At 37.9% G+C, this 18,436-nt stretch overlaps 1 protein-coding gene across 1 annotated transcript in view; it reads left to right on the top strand.

The window, feature by feature from the left end:
* LOC139708606 (AP-3 complex subunit beta-2-like) overlaps positions 1-7,584 on the top strand; it is a 55,320-nt gene extending 47,736 nt beyond the window's left edge. The window contains exons 23-26 of the mRNA XM_071620546.1: positions 2,468-2,603; positions 4,932-5,029; positions 5,756-5,900; positions 6,615-7,584. Of these exons, the coding sequence (XP_071476647.1) occupies positions 2,468-2,603; positions 4,932-5,029; positions 5,756-5,900; positions 6,615-6,768 (533 nt within the window). The 3' untranslated portion in view covers positions 6,769-7,584. The remainder of the gene's footprint in view (positions 1-2,467; positions 2,604-4,931; positions 5,030-5,755; positions 5,901-6,614) is intronic.
* Positions 7,585-18,436: the final 10,852 nt, after the last annotated feature.

Here is an 18,436-nt window from a genome sequence, read left to right on the forward strand (position 1 = left end):
GAGCAAGTCTTGGCGGAGAGTCATACGTCGTCGATGCACAACTCTTCCCAGCCGTGTTCTGCTCGTTATCCGTACGCTCCCTAGTTTACCCGGATGTATGAAGACGTCGGTGGCTACTCCGACTCGTATTTGACATTGTTTCTACGCTGTGTGTGTGTGTGTGTGTGTTTGTGTGTGTGTGTATGTATTGTGTATTATATTCGCACGTGTGGACGGTACAACTAGATGATAGATCTACGGTAGATACGCGTACGCACCCCGTACGCGGTTTGCCCTTCGCACTTTTCCAGTCTCAAGCGCAGCTGCAGCCCTACCTGTCGCCGCTCACGCATGTTCTACAGTACGTACAGAGTGTACATATTTGTAGGTAGAAACGATTCTACACAGGCGGCCTGCTAGTACACTACAGGGGCGACCGCATTCAGCGTCGTCTGGTCAGGCTATCTTACATCAGTAGTTTTGCTCGAATCGTGCAGAAAATTTCCCAGGAAAATCCTTTTTTCCGTCCCAGACCAACAAAAGTATCGTGAAAGGTGAGCTGTATGGCTGGGAAATATCGGTACAACGATGCCGAACATAAGAAACTTAGGGCCTACAAAATCTCGAAATCGTGTTGTGACCTACCTGTGCGTGGACAATTTGTGAAGCGATGTTTTTACGTGGACCGGCAGGCTGTGGCCCTCGGTTATAAACCGAGAAAACTCCTGAAACCAGATGCAATCCTGACCATTTGCTCACATGAGTTATAAAACAGAAACACCTCGAGCATCGACTTCGAAGAGAACCGAGGGAAAAAAGCGTAGAGAGGTAAGGAAAGTGGCTAGCTATATTTAATTTACCGTGGGCCTGCAGCCGGGGTTGGACTGCAGTACAGTGCCACTGAGCTAGCTGCTGCCAGTGCCGACTGGACATGCACGGCAAAGTGGAGCGAAATCATATCCCTACGACCCCCTGTGTTTACCCTTCCCGGCTCACGTCATATTTTTTTTTTCGACTGACTACTTACAGAAATATTGAGATACAAACAATATTTTCTTTGAAGAATTCGACTCTCTCATGCACAGGTTATCTTCGGTTTGAATGCCAAAATCGACAGGACGGAGTCGAGTGTACTGTGTATGTATACATTGGTATGGTAAGGATTTGCGCGCGAGAGTGGTTTCTACGCTAAGAAGTATGCAACACGGACGGAAGCTAGAAAACGACCGTGCCTATTTGATGTCAAGTTCATGGTATATTTGGTTTAAAAATACATATAAATTTATGTTTACAATATTAATTTTTCGTAAATTATATATATCTAAGCTTAAAATATTTTGTTTGAAATTATAAAACCACAAACTTTCACATTATATGATAAAATTGCAACTAATCATTTGAACACTTAAATTGGTTTTTAGAGGCACGGCTGTCAACTTGGTGAGTAGGGCATGCACTACGTAGCATCTTTTTGCCGGCTCTTTCACGATCGCTTGCAGGAATTATTTTTCAAAAATCGCGTAGGGAGACAATTTTTGATGTCCAAGCGTATAAATTGGTGAAAGTTTATATTTTTTACTCTTCTTAATTATCAGTACAGTGAAAATCTCAGGACTGCTTCCCTTTAAGAACTTCATGATGCATTGAGCCTAAAAAAAAGAATACAGGAAAAAAAAAAACTTAACAGAACATCTGCATGCCTCAGGTGGGAAGGGTGCAGGAGGCATTATGTTTCAGCAGGGAGGGTGAGATGACACCCCTCTGGTTTCTGGCATCTTTTTGCCTGTGTGTCTGTACGGCTCGGATTTCATTATCTTGATTTATGAAAAGCACTGGTATGTGTTGAGGATTCTTGTAGTACCTTGCCTGGATATGTTACATCGAGTGAGGTATATTTACCCGTGTACATGAAGTACATAGTAAAACTAGCAGTAAAGGCAATGGTCGTTTCACTTTGTAAAATTTTCAAATCCAGCCCCAACTTCAGGTAGGCACTTCCATATTGATGATGTTATGGTATCCATGGTAACAAGTAGTGATGATGCAGATGTTGTTGACATTATAGTGATGAAAATCCCTATAAGAATGATGATGGTGGCGATGGTAATGCTGACAACACTGATGCTAATGAAGATGATCGGCAGGGAAGAATAGTGATAGTAATCGTGGTTGTGCTGATGGGAATGATGATGTTGATAATAGTGATAAGAATGACGATATTGATAATGCTGAGAATGATGGAGATGATGACAATGCTCTTGAGAATGATAGTGATGGTGATGATGACGGTAGTGCTGATGAGAATGTTGATGAGAATGATGGTGATGATGATGGTGACAAATATTGCAATTGTATTTGACAGTGATAAAAATGGTTCAGGGAATGATGCTAATATCCAGGCTGTAGATTGATATAAACACTGCAAATGAAATCAAACACGGGACACTTGCATTTAGTTAATGACTGCCTTTTCCCCCACTTGCCTCAGGTGAAACCAAACTAGCAGCTGGCATGAAACTGCATGAGTTCCCACCAATCACAAATCTCTCTGTGGGCCAGTCAACCACAGGAATCCTAGGTGTGGACTTCAGGGATACCACTCAACCTGCCAACTTTGAGATATGGTGAGGAAGTTTCCATGACTCCTGCAGCTATAGCTCCCATGAAATATATGCACGCTAAGACAACCCACAAACATAATTCTAACCTTAATCCTAATCCTCACATCGAACTACTAGTAAGCCTAAAGCCCCATCACAACCCTAACTCTAAGTCCCCGAAGAAAATAAGACTAAAGCAATTGTCACAGGAGCAGATAGCATGTCACCGGTGAGGAAACAAGAGTAGTTTGCTCTCTAAGCTTTTGTCACTCAATTTCTTCATCTACCTCTCCCTCTCCGTCTTTCTGCCTTACCCTCACCGATGTCCCATACGTATGTTTGAGAGGGAGGGCATAGATTGGTTGAGATGGGGCTTCAGGTTTCCATCTTTTTTGTGAGATGAGATTCCTCATATGAAATTTTAAAGAGCATGCAATTCTAAGAAGAATTCAAAGTTAAAGGCACATGGTCCCGGTGGTTTAGTCCAATGCGTACTCGGGCACACGACGCAAGTTTCCTAGAGTGACCTACGCTATCGACTCCTCTTTAGCGCTTACGCTGTGACCCACTTCCCCGAGTCTGAAGAAGTCCGATCCACTGTAGTCAGTGGTCGGATCACAGTTCGGCTCATGATTCAGCTGAGAGGGATGACAGCTTTAGCGAACTTCTTTTGTGAAGTCATAATAAGAAGCACATATGCACACACCCTGGCATTACTACAGACTGTGCGATGCGCAGAGAAGACAACAAAGGCAACGTTACTTAGCAACACCTATGCACTTTACTCTTGATGACAGCTCAACTTCGGTAATCTTCGTATCAATGCTAACGGTGATCGGCAGTATCATCAACAGCGCCCTCTACACTACCGGGACTATGCATCTTTAATTTCATAAAGTGCACTCCTGTTATAGCGAGCATGGTTAAAATGAAATTCTGGTTACAAAGAAGTTAAAATTCAGGCCGCAACATTATCCACTCTTACATGTATGTAATTTTATTGTTTATTACTTCAGATATAATGAAATTTTGACATAACAATAGAAAACTGCCCGTCCCGAAGACTTCCTTATAATGGGAGTCCACTGTAAAGGCGAAAAGGCCACTCCTTTTATCAGGACCACTTTGTTTTACTTTGTTTTTGCATATCTCAGACATTCCGAACTGATTTATATTTTGAATCAACTTTGAATTCCTGTAAGAATTGTATGCTCTTAACCCTAAAAAGACTGGGCTATTTTGGTAGCTGGAAAGACTGGGGGGGGGCCTAAAGGGCCCCCCCTTAAGATCTCGGCCGTGGATCGCGCGATCGCCGCGGAAATTTGCACAATGATAGTGTGCGATGTAATCTACAAGATCGTATATTTAAATTTTCCAAAATAGTCTTCTTTTATTTTATTTTGATTAATTATACTAATTTATGCGAGAAATCAGACTTTTTTTATCTAAATCAGTAAATAAAGCTCCAAAAGTGCTCATTTTTGGTCTAGATATTCTTTGTAGCATTCTTAGCAAATGTACTTGAAAAAAAATTCGGTATCAAAATTGATTTCTTATATATTTTATTGTTTTATGAATTTCTTATGTATTTCCTTGTTTTTTCGACCTTTTGTTTTTGTTGTTTTTTTCAGCAAAATTTGTGGCAGACCCTTTTTGAAGCATAATACTACTAAAACAAATTGATTTTAGCCATTGAGAGTAAAAATAAGCATATTTATATGAACCATGTGATAAAACTCAATTTGTATTGACTTTGTACACAAAATCACATTTTTGAGCCATTTTCGGTCTCACATGCATGTACAAAAAGTTATGTAACTTCAGAACCGTACCCCCGGGCGTCACAAATTTGGTGTCAAAATGTGCGGGAAACTCGAAAGAAAAAAGTCATAGAGCATCGCGGCGAGAGCATTGCGTGTTGCTGAGTAATCGCGCGAAATGTCGAGGGGGGGGCCTTTTAGGCCCCCCCCCCCAGTCTTTTTAGGGTTAAATATTTCGTAAGCGGTTTGTAATCAAAAAGTCAAAATCTGATCTCCACCCCCCCCCCCCCCCCCCCCATCTCGACCAAAACTATCTAATGTCACCTGTTCGCTACACTTTTGGATCACATTTTTTTTGGGGGGGAGGGGGTGTTTTGTTTTTTGTTTTTTGGGTCCTTCAGGACAGATTTCACAGTTCAATTGTTTGTTCAATCCTTATGAAACCATTTACAGGAATCTAGCAACCCAATCCGAACTTGCTAGTGATGGTAGCATTTTCCATCTTCTGACAATAGTCAGCTTTATAGAACTTCATGAGTCCATCCATGTCTCAATGTTGAATTGCATTTCTTTTGTTATCGTTTTGCCCCAGTACGGAATCAAGAAAGTTCAGTGTCACCGTCAAAGCACCGATTGGGGAACTCCTTCAACCGACAACAATGAGCGAGAGAGAATTCTTGTCACAACAGTGTAAGTGTCCCTAATGTATCCTCTCGTATTGTGTGAAAATGTAGCTAGCAAACAATCTGATATGCTTTGTAATGTGTGAGGCAGCAATTTACAAATGAGAAGAACTAAAATTATTCTTTACATCATGACAGAACAATGATAAAAAGAACATATGAAGAGAATGCGGCGAATTTCATATTTGTAGCATAATGAAAGAGCATTCGACTTCAGCTTTTTCAGAAACCAGGGGAAATGATGTTACCATTTAAATAGCATACATGTATATGCCAGTAACAATGCAAAGTAAAGGGTACTTTTTGTTGAACAAAAACATTTTGTGGAATCTTCTTTATAGTTTCATTATATCGTTGATTTGCAGTGATGTCATGAAGTGTTGTAGTCTTTTATCCCGCGATGGTGTTGTCAACTTTAATAAAAAAAAGAATTAAAAATCCATATTTGTTTAACTGTTTGCCTGATTTTCCTCAAACTGTGGTGATGTCTCTAACGAATATTCCTATGCATTCACTCAATCCACACTGGTATTTAGGTAAAGGTCCCCTGTAAACATTCAAAACATACAGTGTCTGTATGGTATCAACTGATACAAATTATGCTGCTGTACAATAAGCCACCAAACATACACATAACAGTGAACATTGATTGGTTTTGGAAGCTCTGTTGAATGCACAATGGTTGTAATAAGACTGCCATTAGCTCTACCTCCTACCTCCTGCCTCCTTGCAGCCAAACTGACGGGGATGAATGAGCACTCGGACAAGGGGGACATCGGGGCTGCACACAGGGAGGAGAAGGCTCTGATCAGATGCGTGGGCGAAATCGCCAACGTGCAGATCGTTCCTGCCAGTGACCCAAGCAAACTAATATACAGGTATGGAGTGACGGGAGTGAGATTTGCACATTCCTATTTAATACAGTGTAGAAATTGGAGTAGCATAGGGGATCCCCAACAACCCCTCCCTCCCCCCTCCCCTTCCAGGAATGAGAATCGAACTCAGTTGTGTGTGCCACAGGAGTCATATTCAAATTTATGAAATTATTCCGTCAAGGTGTTTTTATTGCATCTGATTGACTACTTGCCCTATGTCGATGTAGGGCAAGGTGTCATGTTGTTCTTAACTTCACAATTATCAGGGAAAGAAATCTGCTTGATCGTACATCTTTCATTTGCAGCAAACTATGTGAATGTACTGTAAAAGTGGTTTCTTTCGCGTACAGAAACTTTCGCGGTTTCCATCGGTGCGGACTTTTTCGCGTGTGTTTAAATTCGCGGTCGGTAATGATAGCGTTGTACAAGCGACAACTTCAAAACATTTTCGCGTGTTGTTAAATTCGCGGTTCAACCTCAAAGCGCGAAAAGCGCAAAAATAAAACCACCGAGAAAGAAACCACTTTTACAGTAGGAGTCTCCAGTTTCATCAAGATGTTAAACAAGAACTTAGTGGAAGAAATATGTGTTGTGATTATTGTCAGAAGTGGGTGTTTCCCCAGATTATTCTATAATCAACGAGACCACCAAACTAATTTTTAGTGTCCCTCGGTCCACCTATAAAACGTCCCTTCTTGTCATGCGTTATGTTATCAGGTTTGCTGCCAAGACGATATCAGCTGGAACGCCGGTTCTCCTGACAGTGCAAGTTCTGAGCGAAGGCAAGGCGCGGATCACCACTAACTGCGAGAAAATGGTTATTGGCAACATGCTGGTCAAAGATGTCAAAAAAGCCTTCAGCAAAGCATGATGCTGCTTCCAGATTTCAAATTCAACTCGTATTTATATCCCATGTTGTTGTTTTTTTCTCATTATTGTGTCCTCACAGTCTTTAAAGCCTCACCCTGTTCTGTAGCAAACTGTCAAATCATTCTTGGTGATCTACCTAGAGTATTTAGTGATATGGGTGTCTACATGGATAGTAGTTTTCATAGTAGAGACAGTCACACAGTCACAGAGCATACATGTACTCAAGCTGTACTAGTGATCTTAGATTTCCAGGGAAGAGAGTGAGTCTCTGATATCTTAATCTCCAAATTTAAAAAAAGAATTATCTCAACCATGTAGTGCTCTTGATTATGGCATGTGACCAAATATTGCTCTCCTTTTTCAAAACAATTTTCATCAAAATTGGCATATATTAAGAGAAAACCCAGAATTAAGGTTACTGTCAGACTGTCCAGAATGAGTGTGATCACTAGCGTGGCTACTTTATCACTTGCTAGTAGAATTTAGTGGATATTAGAGAAATCAGAATCTGAGTCTATTGTTTCAATATGCCTTTGTAAAACCTAAAGTTGGCATTGCTTTTTTAGCAAGTCAATGCAAGTATATTCCCATTATATTGCTTCTTACTTTTTCATTTGAAAGTTGTAAGTTAGAACATTCCACTATAAATTTGGTACTCCAATCAAGTGAAAATTAGCCAGTATATGTTTTGGGACAGGCTGATTCAGATATAAGAGAGTTTCAGACTAACAAATAAACTACTTTGTAATGACATTTCTGGAACACTTTCTTCAATGTGTGTATATTTACAGGCTGGGAGATCAATCTCTTTACTGACTGGGAGATCAATCTCTTTACTGGGAGATCAATCTCTTTACTGGGAGATCAATCTCTTTACTGGGAGATCAATCTCTTTACTGGGAGATCAATCTCTTTACTGGGAGATCAATCTCTTTACTGGGAGATCAATCTCTTTACTGGGAGATCAATCTCTTTACTGGGAGATCAATCTCTTTACTGACTGGGAGATCAATCTCTTTACTGGGAGATCAATCTCTTTACTGGGAGATCAATCTCTTTACTGGGAGATCAATCTCTTTACTGGGAGATCAATCTCTTTACTGGGAGATCAATCTCTTTACTGACTGGGAGATCAATCTCTTTACTGGGAGATCAATCTCTTTACTGACTGGGAGATCAATCTCTTTACTGGGAGATCAATCTCTTTACTGGGAGATCAATCTCTTTACTGGGAGATCAATCTCTTTACTGGGAGATCAATCTCTTTACTGGGAGATCAATCTCTTTACTGGGAGATCAATCTCTTTACTGGGAGATCAATCTCTTTACTGACTGGGAGATCAATCTCTTTACTGGGAGATCAATCTCTTTACTGGGAGATCAATCTCTTTACTGACTGGGAGATCAATCTCTTTACTGGGAGATCAATCTCTTTACTGGGAGATCAATCTCTTTACTGGGAGATCAATCTCTTTACTGGGAGATCAATCTCTTTACTGGGAGATCAATCTCTTTACTGACTGGGAGATCAATCTCTTTACTGGGAGATCAATCTCTTTACTGGGAGATCAATCTCTTTACTGGGAGATCAATCTCTTTACTGGGAGATCAATCTCTTTACTGACTGGGAGATCAATCTCTTTACTGGGAGATCAATCTCTTTACTGGGAGATCAATCTCTTTACTGACTGGGAGATCAATCTCTTTACTGGGAGATCAATCTCTTTACTGACCACTATTTTTACCTAACATTCCGCACAATACATGTATCACCAGCTTCAAGTGTATATGTGGCCGAGCTGTCGTTCTCAATATGCCTGTGTGTGTGCACACAAGTGTATGTACGTGCATGCGTGCGCCATGGCAAAAGATGAGTACAAGATAATGTGTGTACTTGTTTTCTTGACCTGTGTCATTTCTCTTGCACTTTAAGATTGCTTGTCCATAGGCCATCATAGCCTGAACTTAGCACACTAAGCCAGGAGAAGTAGTCATTACTGGATTATGGTAGCAGCAAAAAAATCCCTCTGTATTCAAGTATTGGACCTTCTCGCAGCTTTTAATGATGGTATAATTTGAATGACAAGTGTCATGCCAGCTTGGATTTTTATGCCAGCTTGGATTTTTTGTGTTTAATCCAAGATGATTCATCTGTTTTCACATTTATGTCCTTGCAGTCTTGATTACCATTCTAAGATAGAGATGGCTGTTTTCTCATAGGATTGGCTGTGTTCTGCTTGGGGTAGATGTGCCGAGTCCATCAGTACTGACTTGATGGTTGCAAGGCTTTGCCTCAGCTTTTGTCCACTTCAGTATCAAGCTGGACACGATGTCATTGTAGTAACTTTGCCAGCTTATTTGTTTGTGCAACGAGACAATGTGTTTTAGTATAGTTACCCTGGTACCATCTACTTAAAGTGTGATATCATTCACTTTTCAGGGCATAAATTTCTTGTTAAACATGTTTCTAATATTGGATAATGAGAGTACGACTGTAATGTCAACATGCATTTGCAGCATTAAAACTCAGACAAGCCTTTGTGCTCGTTAAATGGCTCAGTAACATTGGAACAATCAAAGTCATTGTAGAATGATGTATGTACCTAAATTATGTCAGTGATACTTTCAATGGAAGAAGAAGATGCACCCAAACTAAATGGTAAATTATAGTACAACGTAAAGTAGGCGTAAGTAACATGGGTTACTCAAATGTACATCCTTGATATATAACATGACTGTGGAATATTCAGTGATGGATCCTTCCAACATGATTCTTACTAACTGATGGATCAGGACTAAGAGAGAGAGAGTTTTGAGAGATTTGGTTGTCATTTTTTTCACATTGTCACATTTTCTGCATTCTGCAGACATTCCTGGCATAATTGTTTTAATAGCAAAGGGTAAAACTAGTTTGACATGCGTATTATTATATCTAGTGTCAGTGTTTGGTTAGATGTGTACTGACTGTGCTGATAGCATTTATGATGTGTTGTGAAAGTCTATGAATGACATATTGCTTCAATGAATCCGAGAGTACTTATAATTTATGATTAAACTTATAACAAAGCGTACATGAAAGCGCCTCTAATTTATATAAATGAAGTGTGTCATATTTGCCATTGAGTGAGATGGATTTGATGGTGTTGCTGTGTGTTAAATGCTGCTCTTTCACCATGTTGGTAAAATCTTTTGCTGATCTTGCTGAAAAAATGTACAGTTTTATTATTACAAACTCCAATACCAAGTCTCCCATCGCCTGAAAAATTGACATAAGTGATTTTCGACATAAATGTGCAATTCCATACTGTCTTCAAGTTAATTTAAAGGACCTATGCAATGCAACTGCATAATGAGTTGTGTTGATGCATGATACCCTTAACATCACTGTATGTGGCCAAATGAATGTCTGAAATGTGGCATGTATATACAATATATATATATATATATATATATATATATATATATATATTGGCAGCAAAACGTGCACAGAGACGTGGCTGATGTTGGGTTTAGCATCCCTTTAATTAAGCTTTTGGGCGAATTGCCCTTCTTCAGAATTGTATTACTGCTGAGTGCGGTCTTGTGATGTTGTACAGACAACATACATACATATATACATATATACATATATATATACATACATATACGTATATACATATATATACATATATATATGTATATATATATATATATATATATATATATATATATATATATATAGTATATAATATATATATTCTTTCATGTTTCCATGTTACTGATATGAATAATACATTGCAGGGAAACTATATATACAAGTTATGCTCTATCTCGGGGAAGGTGCATTCGTATGTCTTCTGTAAATAGCAGTGAGCGACTTCCGTAAAATAACCTTCTCCTCTCCCCCTCCCCCCCCCCAAAAAAAAAACAAACAAACAAACAACAACAACAACAACAACAACAAAAAACAACAAACAAAAACAAAAACCTAACGCGAGGCTGTTGGGATATCAGACAGGGCTTAGGGAGGATAACATTGGCACCCAAATATGTCAGAGAATAAAGTATACAACCTTACCCCCACCCACCCACCCACACAAACAAACACACTCACACACACACACACACACACACACACATTGTTCGTTGAAATGAACAGAATTATTTCACTCTCTTCAAATCTCGTGTATGATGTCAATTTTAAGCTAATAATTGTTGAATCATTGCTATTAGCATAAAACTATAATTAATCAATGTTTTCAATATCTTATTTAAACCCCTTCAAAATTGGTCAATGACCACTTGTCCGATCGGGCCACGAAAAAAATAACGCTTTTTAAATTTAGTGGCCCGACATCAATTTTTGATGGTCCCAGGCCACTAGACAACCGTTAATGTCGATCCCTGATATACTATCACTATTATCTCATTCTTAACGCCGGTATTGGCATTAGTACAGTCACGTGTCTTAATCCAAGTTGACTTTCATTTACATGTATTTTATTCATCCATATTTCTACGGCCGTTATGTACTTGAGATTTTTGCGTTCCTTTCATTCGAGAAACGATAGAGATTCATTTGAATTGAAACACAATTTTTGAGAGTATACGACAACGAACACAGTGAATTTGACAGAATGATTATTATTTATTGATTGAAATGTATTGCATTAAGAAAATCATCCATAACAGCCCGCAGGCTGAATTTCGGACATCATTATATGAAACCAGCTTAAATACATTGAAATGTGTAAAAAATAACAAACATAAAGTATTTAAAAATCCATCTTAAATGAAGTGCAACAAAAATTGACCTTTACCACAAAACTAAAGCAAATTTCAAAATTGCGATTTCTACTTATTATAAATACATGATTAAACTAATCAAAATATCAAAACATTCACATTAAAACTTAACCTTAACAATCTCACCAAAAATATACTACAATCAATTTCAATATACATTCTATCCTTTCTCTATCACCAGTTCACCACTGTTGTCATTTATATGTAATCGTTGTTGCTTATATATAAAATTAGAATTTCCCTTAAAATTCAACTTACTTCTCAATTTCTTCTTCCAGTGCTTCTCCAACTTCATCCTTTTCCGTACAATATTCAGATTATCATTTTGTTCATACGTAATATTACCATGTTAAAGGAGAAGGAACAAAATGCTGTTCTAATATTCCCTCACTTATTTGAACCATCAGAACTCTAGAACTTCTAGTATTATGCCTACCTACCTACCTACCGAACAAGGTGTGCACATTTTGGTGTTCGATTGTGGTTTGTTAGCACGGGTTTATTGGCCATTGGTATACATAATAAAGGTATCCAATTTTTTATTCTTAACGACCTGAGTGTTCATTGATTGCAGTCACTTTGGTAGTGATGAACTTCGAAACTGATAAAATTCGGTATGTTGTGGCACAAAATACAAGAAGGCAAGTGCCATAATGTGTCTCGCCCATTCGCGTACAAGAAATTGTACGTGAATGGGATAAAAAAACGTGAACAGATTAAAAAAGAGAGATATAAACAGATAAAAGGAGATATAAAAGGGTAAAAATTCACGGCAAAAAAGAAATGTGCCATAAAAACTTAACATTGGGCCCTTAAAGTTCGTTGACCCCTGCCTGTGACCTTTGACCTTGTGGTGACCATCCACTCCCCAAGGGACATCTACCATCCAAGTTTGGTCACAAACAGACCTATGGATCAAAAGTTATGACCCATAATAGAAATGCGCCATAAAAACTTAACATTGAGCTCTAAAAGTTCGTTGACCCATGCTTGAGACTATTGACCTTGTGGTGACCATCCACTCCCCAAGAGACATCCACCATCCAAGTTTAGTCACAAATGGAGTTATGGATCAAAAGTTATGACCAATCATAGAAAAGCGCCATAAAAATTTAACATTGGGCTCTAAAAGTTCGTTGACCCCTGCTTGTGACCTTTAACCTTGTGGTGATCATTCACTCCCCAAGGGACATCTACCATCCAAGTTTAGTTACAAACGGACCCATGGATCAAAAGTTATGACCCATAAACGCACCATAAAAACTTAACATTGGGCTCTAAAAGTTTGTTGACCCATGCTTGTGACCTTTGACCTTGTGGAGACCATCCACTCTCCAAGGGACATCTACCATCCAAGTTTGGTCACAAACAGACCTATGGATCAAAAGTTATGACCCATAATAGAAATGCGCCATAAAAACTTAACATTGGGCCCTAAAATCATTGACCCCTGCCTGTGAGCTTTGACCTTGAGGTAACCTTCATATATGGTAAAATGTTAAACTTTGTATGTCCCCTCTTCCCTCGAAGTTTGATTGCAATTGAGGCCCAGAGTAACGAGTTATTGAAGTTTTTGTAGCGTTACGGACAGACGACGGACGGACTGACGGACGACGGACGACGGACGGACAGACGCCGCAGGCGATCCCTTAGTCTCCCCTCACCTCCGATGGGCTCAACAAAAATATGAAAGCATATTATATTTCACAAACGTTTACTGTAGTTTGTACAAATGATTTGTCGAATTCGTATGTAAAACCCGTTTTTCGTGCTTGATTGTTATCAAAACATGTAAAATATCTATTGCTTTTTTGCTATTTCTCTCTCTTTCCCTCTATATACACACACACTAAACACACATAATATCTATATGTGAATATATAGATATAAGCATATATATGAATATAAATGTATAAAGAATGTAAAACACAAATTGCTATTGATTAACTACAAGATAGTTCGATCATTGTTACATAACGTAAGATAACCTGATTGAGATTATTCATTTCAATGCCTCCAATTGACTTCTATGATTTCATTTTCATAAGCCGGCAGAAAACTTTTATATTCAGTTTTTTGTGATAAACTCTGCTGAAAATTACAAGATTCCTGATTGTTTTCTTTTTTTTGGGTGGGGGGGGGGGGGGTAATTTTCACTCATTCTGTTGTGAAACGCTCACCTGCGAACAATTCAGCACAAGGAAATCAAGACCATGACTGTCAAATAAATTACAATGAATTAAAAATGGAGACCATTTTTTTTTCTTATTACAATAGTCTCCACTGACGTAATTTAGACAATTTTTTTTTTTCTGTCAGATTGATTTGTAAAACACGCAGATACCTTTTTTGTTAATGAAACAAAGTACTTCTAACTCTGTTCTACACATGACATGCAGTTAGTTTCCATTACGAGCATAAGCTCAGAAAACATTTCCTAATGGTTAACCTCTAGAATTCTGAGACTTAAAGGGGCATTCCAGACGATTTTCATAATGTCACATCATGTTGCTCATAAATCGACAGCTCCATGTATAGATTCGTGGAATTTATTGTTGTCCTTGAGCAGAGAAACCAATAAACTGAAAATCTGAAACAAATGACACCGAACAGTACGTGTTGATGACATCAGAGCCTCATATATTTCAGAAATGTAGCAGTGTAATTCCATTACAATACCGCCTGCTTAACAAGTTCACCCGTGAAGAATCTATGCATGCCTTCTCCTTTTGTTCTGCTTCCTCGAGCTCGAACTCATGTATTCTTATTGGGAGGCTGCCATGTCAGCATCCTTGTTCACTGCAATTGTATTATAAATTTTGAAAACATTCTCATTCCTCATCCCAATCACTATAAATTCTGAAATTCTGGACTCTGTCTGAAAATGAGGTCTCCTTTAAATACGTAACAATAGTGTCATGTCCTTATTGCTAAAGCAGCAATTCAAGAAACAGTAAAAGAAAAAAGGCGACCATATAAGAGTAACAGTGAGAGTTACACGTAAAATCGGGTAAGGATTTGGACTATTAGGGGTTAGGTTCTGTCAAGCCCTTAGAGGTGCGTATAATATCTCAGACAAATCGATTTTTCCACCTCATCAGGGAGAAAGAAAGGGTATCTATGATAATTATTATAATAACATCATCATCTTCAATTATCCGCATTACTAGCGTTCATATCATTACCAAATGAAAGAGATTACACTCATGATATACAGTAGAAGAAACTTTGTATCAACTGGTATCCCACTCATTTACCTTTAAGAATTTACCACTTAAAAACTTTTTTATTACTTGAAATACCTTTCACCATTGACAGTCACCAATGACCACTGGAAAGTCATCACTGAAACACCACTGAAAATCAGCAATAAACACTGTAATCTTAGCATCGAAAATACCTTTGACCATTGTTAGTTACCACTGACCATAAGAAACACACTGCTGACAATGCCTTTCACCAATGAAAATCACCAAAAACCACTGGAAGCTTACTTTTGATATACCTTTCACAATTAATATATACCATTCACCACCAATCAAATGTCTTTGAAGATTTTAGGAAAGAGAAGTTTCCTCAAAATTTTACCCCCAAAAACAATTTCAAAGGAAAAATTTCTTCTGCTTGTTACTAACATATTATAGGGTTATGTAATTCTCCTTTGTTTTCTGAAAAGAAAAGATAATTTGATCGCTCCTCATTATGCTAGGAAATTAAAAGAATATATTGAATTCTCTTTTTATAATATTCTTTATAAAGTTGTCATGCAGTGATGTCATAAACTGTTGTAATTTTAATATCAAGCCATGGCGGCAACGAAACTGCATAAGTTTGCACGAATTTTCCTTAAACTTCACTGCTACCTCCTGCCGATATCGCTGCATTTTACTCGATTTACATGAATATTATTTGGGGACAATTCCTATCAGACTTCTTGATTTTATGAAATTACTTCATACTTCTGAATGAAAGGGTAGGTTGGAATCGATAGAGAATTTGATGCTTTGAGAAAGAATAGGTTCATGTGCTCTAGAAATTGTGTAAGGTTGTTTTTTTTTTCCTTTCTCTCCACTGGAGATCAACGGAACAGCAGCTCACGTAGCCACATCATAAACACCAGCACACAGACTGTCGGGCTTGCCGTGGGCTGCGTCGAGAACGACGGCTCGGGCGGAAAGGTGCCGCAGTGCGGGAAGTTGTCGGGAGGTTTCGGAAGATCGTCGTCTGTCCCTACGCGAACCAAAAGCCCCATTCCAGTCTGCAAGAGAAAGCAAACATCAGATTCGAAGGAAAGTGAGGATCCAGACCTATCGCACTTCACTTCAACTAACCCACATTCTGACTTACCCCATTCCCAAGATTTAACATTGCGCATCACCGATGTTATGTTTTGTTTTTTTCACAATATTTATTACCTTTATCACCATAAAATTTACTGCTCTTTATTCATGTATAGTATGATAAGAAAATATGATCTTGAATAGACCAAATATAACCAAATTAAATATAAAACAATACAAAAAATATCATAATAAAACATATGACTTTCCACTACCATTCAATCTTTGAAATGAACATCATTACCATCATTATGTTTTCACTCTTTCGTCATCATTTTGTAACTGAAAATTGTTATTAACACCATTTATAGCTCTATCCATTATCACTATAAGGCCAACCCGAGGTTCCACTTTGAAAAAAAAAAGTATATGTCGTTTTTTATTTCAAGGACTGACAATATATATATATATATGTTTCCAAAAATCACATCTACACTCACAGCCACGTGAAACTCGATATGGCAGTGGAAGAACCACCAGCCCGGGTTGTCTGCCACAAACTGGATGATGGTGTAGCCGCCGCTTGGAACGATGACGGTGTCTTTTATGGGAGCACGGTCCAAATTTCTTGGTATTTCACCTATAGATTGGTAATTCATTTCATAGTTGAAAAAAAAATAAGATACATGTATATCCTTTCCGCAAATGTTGGCGAAGGAAAATTGCCTGGAAGCTTTGAATAAGATATGTAGGCCTACAACCGCTTTTGTAATGTACATGAAGCCTCTTTTGAATTTGGTAGCAGACATCCAGGTTTTGCAACATTAATTGTTTAGCTGATGATCATCGTTGATTTTATGTAATAAGACAACATTGTAATTGAAACGGGGCAGATAAAAAATGAACGAATGCAACTGCTGCGCATTCGACTGGGATATATTCGCTTTTCACGAAATTACTTCATTCTTCATATATTTATTCATTTATTCATTTTTTTTTAAGTCACGAAAACGAGATGTGGGACGGACAGACAGACGGACAGATAACCTGGAAACATGTATCCTATACACGATTTTCGAGGTATGATTTGGAGGAGAAGCAGTAATTAGTGATCACAAGGGCAGCTGTCACAATTGGGTTAATAATAGGTGTAGGTTTTCCCTCTCAATCTAATATTCTTGCTAATCTAACGTTAAGAAAGCAATCGTCATTCGAATTCAGTTTAGTTCATTCACATTCGTTATTCCAGCAAGAGACAGTTCAAACGAGTTCAGCAAATTTGGATTCTCATTCAAACTTCTCATTCTTGCAGTAAGATCTTCTGTTTACTCAACGGAAGGTATATGAAAAACGTACTATTTGATTACTTCATGAGCTTTTACAAATTTACTTTTTTAATTCGATTTTTTTTTTCGTACAAGAAATTATCCACATAAATCATCCAAACTTTACTAACGGCAATCAATTTAGGGGATGTGCAAACGAAACAATTTTCTATCCTTCGAATTTATCATTTGTGAAAAAAGGAATTCAATCACATTATTCATATTTAAGTAAGAAGCATCTTTTTAAAGCAAATGGACATTCGAATTGATAGATCCCCACTGATGCACGCAAATTTATGAAGGGGCAATCAGTTTCACATGAGTGCATCAGATTCAAATTACGAAAATCATCATTACGGGCCTGCAAGACTCATTTTGCACTAAATTTCGTTCAAGTTTTCATATCAACTTAACTAGCTGATCACAAAACGTTATGCCAGACCATCAGGTGACTATTGCAATCAAGATTTTGTATGGATATCTTGGACTAGTTACGTCCCACGTAAAAAAAAGAAAGAAATAACCGATGTAAAGATGAACAAGAAGAAAAACACGACTGAACTACATCTCACACAAGACAGACAAGACACTTGGAAAAATATGCATAATAAGGCACAAAGTTGATCATGATTTCAGAAACATATGCAGTTATGCCATTCAACATAACTGTAACTTTTTAGATTGTTATTCCCCTCCCCTGATCATATTGGTGTGTGTTTGTGTGTGTGCGTGTGTGTGTGTGTGTGTGTGTGTGTGTGTGTTGGTGCGTGCGTGCGAGTATGGGTATGTATGCTTTTTCTCTTCTGTTGTATTTTGTTCTGACCGTCAGGATCTGCTAGTGTTGAAACAGTTTAATGTTTGAATCAATCTTTGATTTTTTTTTTTCAATTACCTTTAAATGAAGAGGAGTTCCATGATTCATTTCATTGTGATCCAAACTCTCCCCATTCTATTACCGCATTGATATTTGTTAACCAAGTTGTAAAGACATTAATTTTTGAAATGAATTACATTTCTGATGATAATGTTGAACATTACTTGTCGTTGTACGTTCTGTCAATTGATTAAATTCTATAGAGAATATAAATAAACTTTTTTATTGCATGTGAATGTAAGAAGTACCAATAAAATGTTTTGAAAGTTTGCGTATTTTGTTAAATAATTTCGTAGTATAATAATCATTGTCTGCTCCCTATCTTTGGCTTACATAAACATCGCTAATTAATGGTATACTGCTCCTCTATTAAATTTCCCAGGTCATGATTCGATTGATATTGAT

This window comes from Diadema antillarum, unplaced genomic scaffold (assembly GCF_040938485.1).
Source record: "Diadema antillarum isolate AM-2024a unplaced genomic scaffold, OU_Dant_1.0 seq00001354_RagTag, whole genome shotgun sequence".
Lineage (NCBI taxonomy): Eukaryota > Metazoa > Echinodermata > Echinoidea > Diadematoida > Diadematidae > Diadema > Diadema antillarum.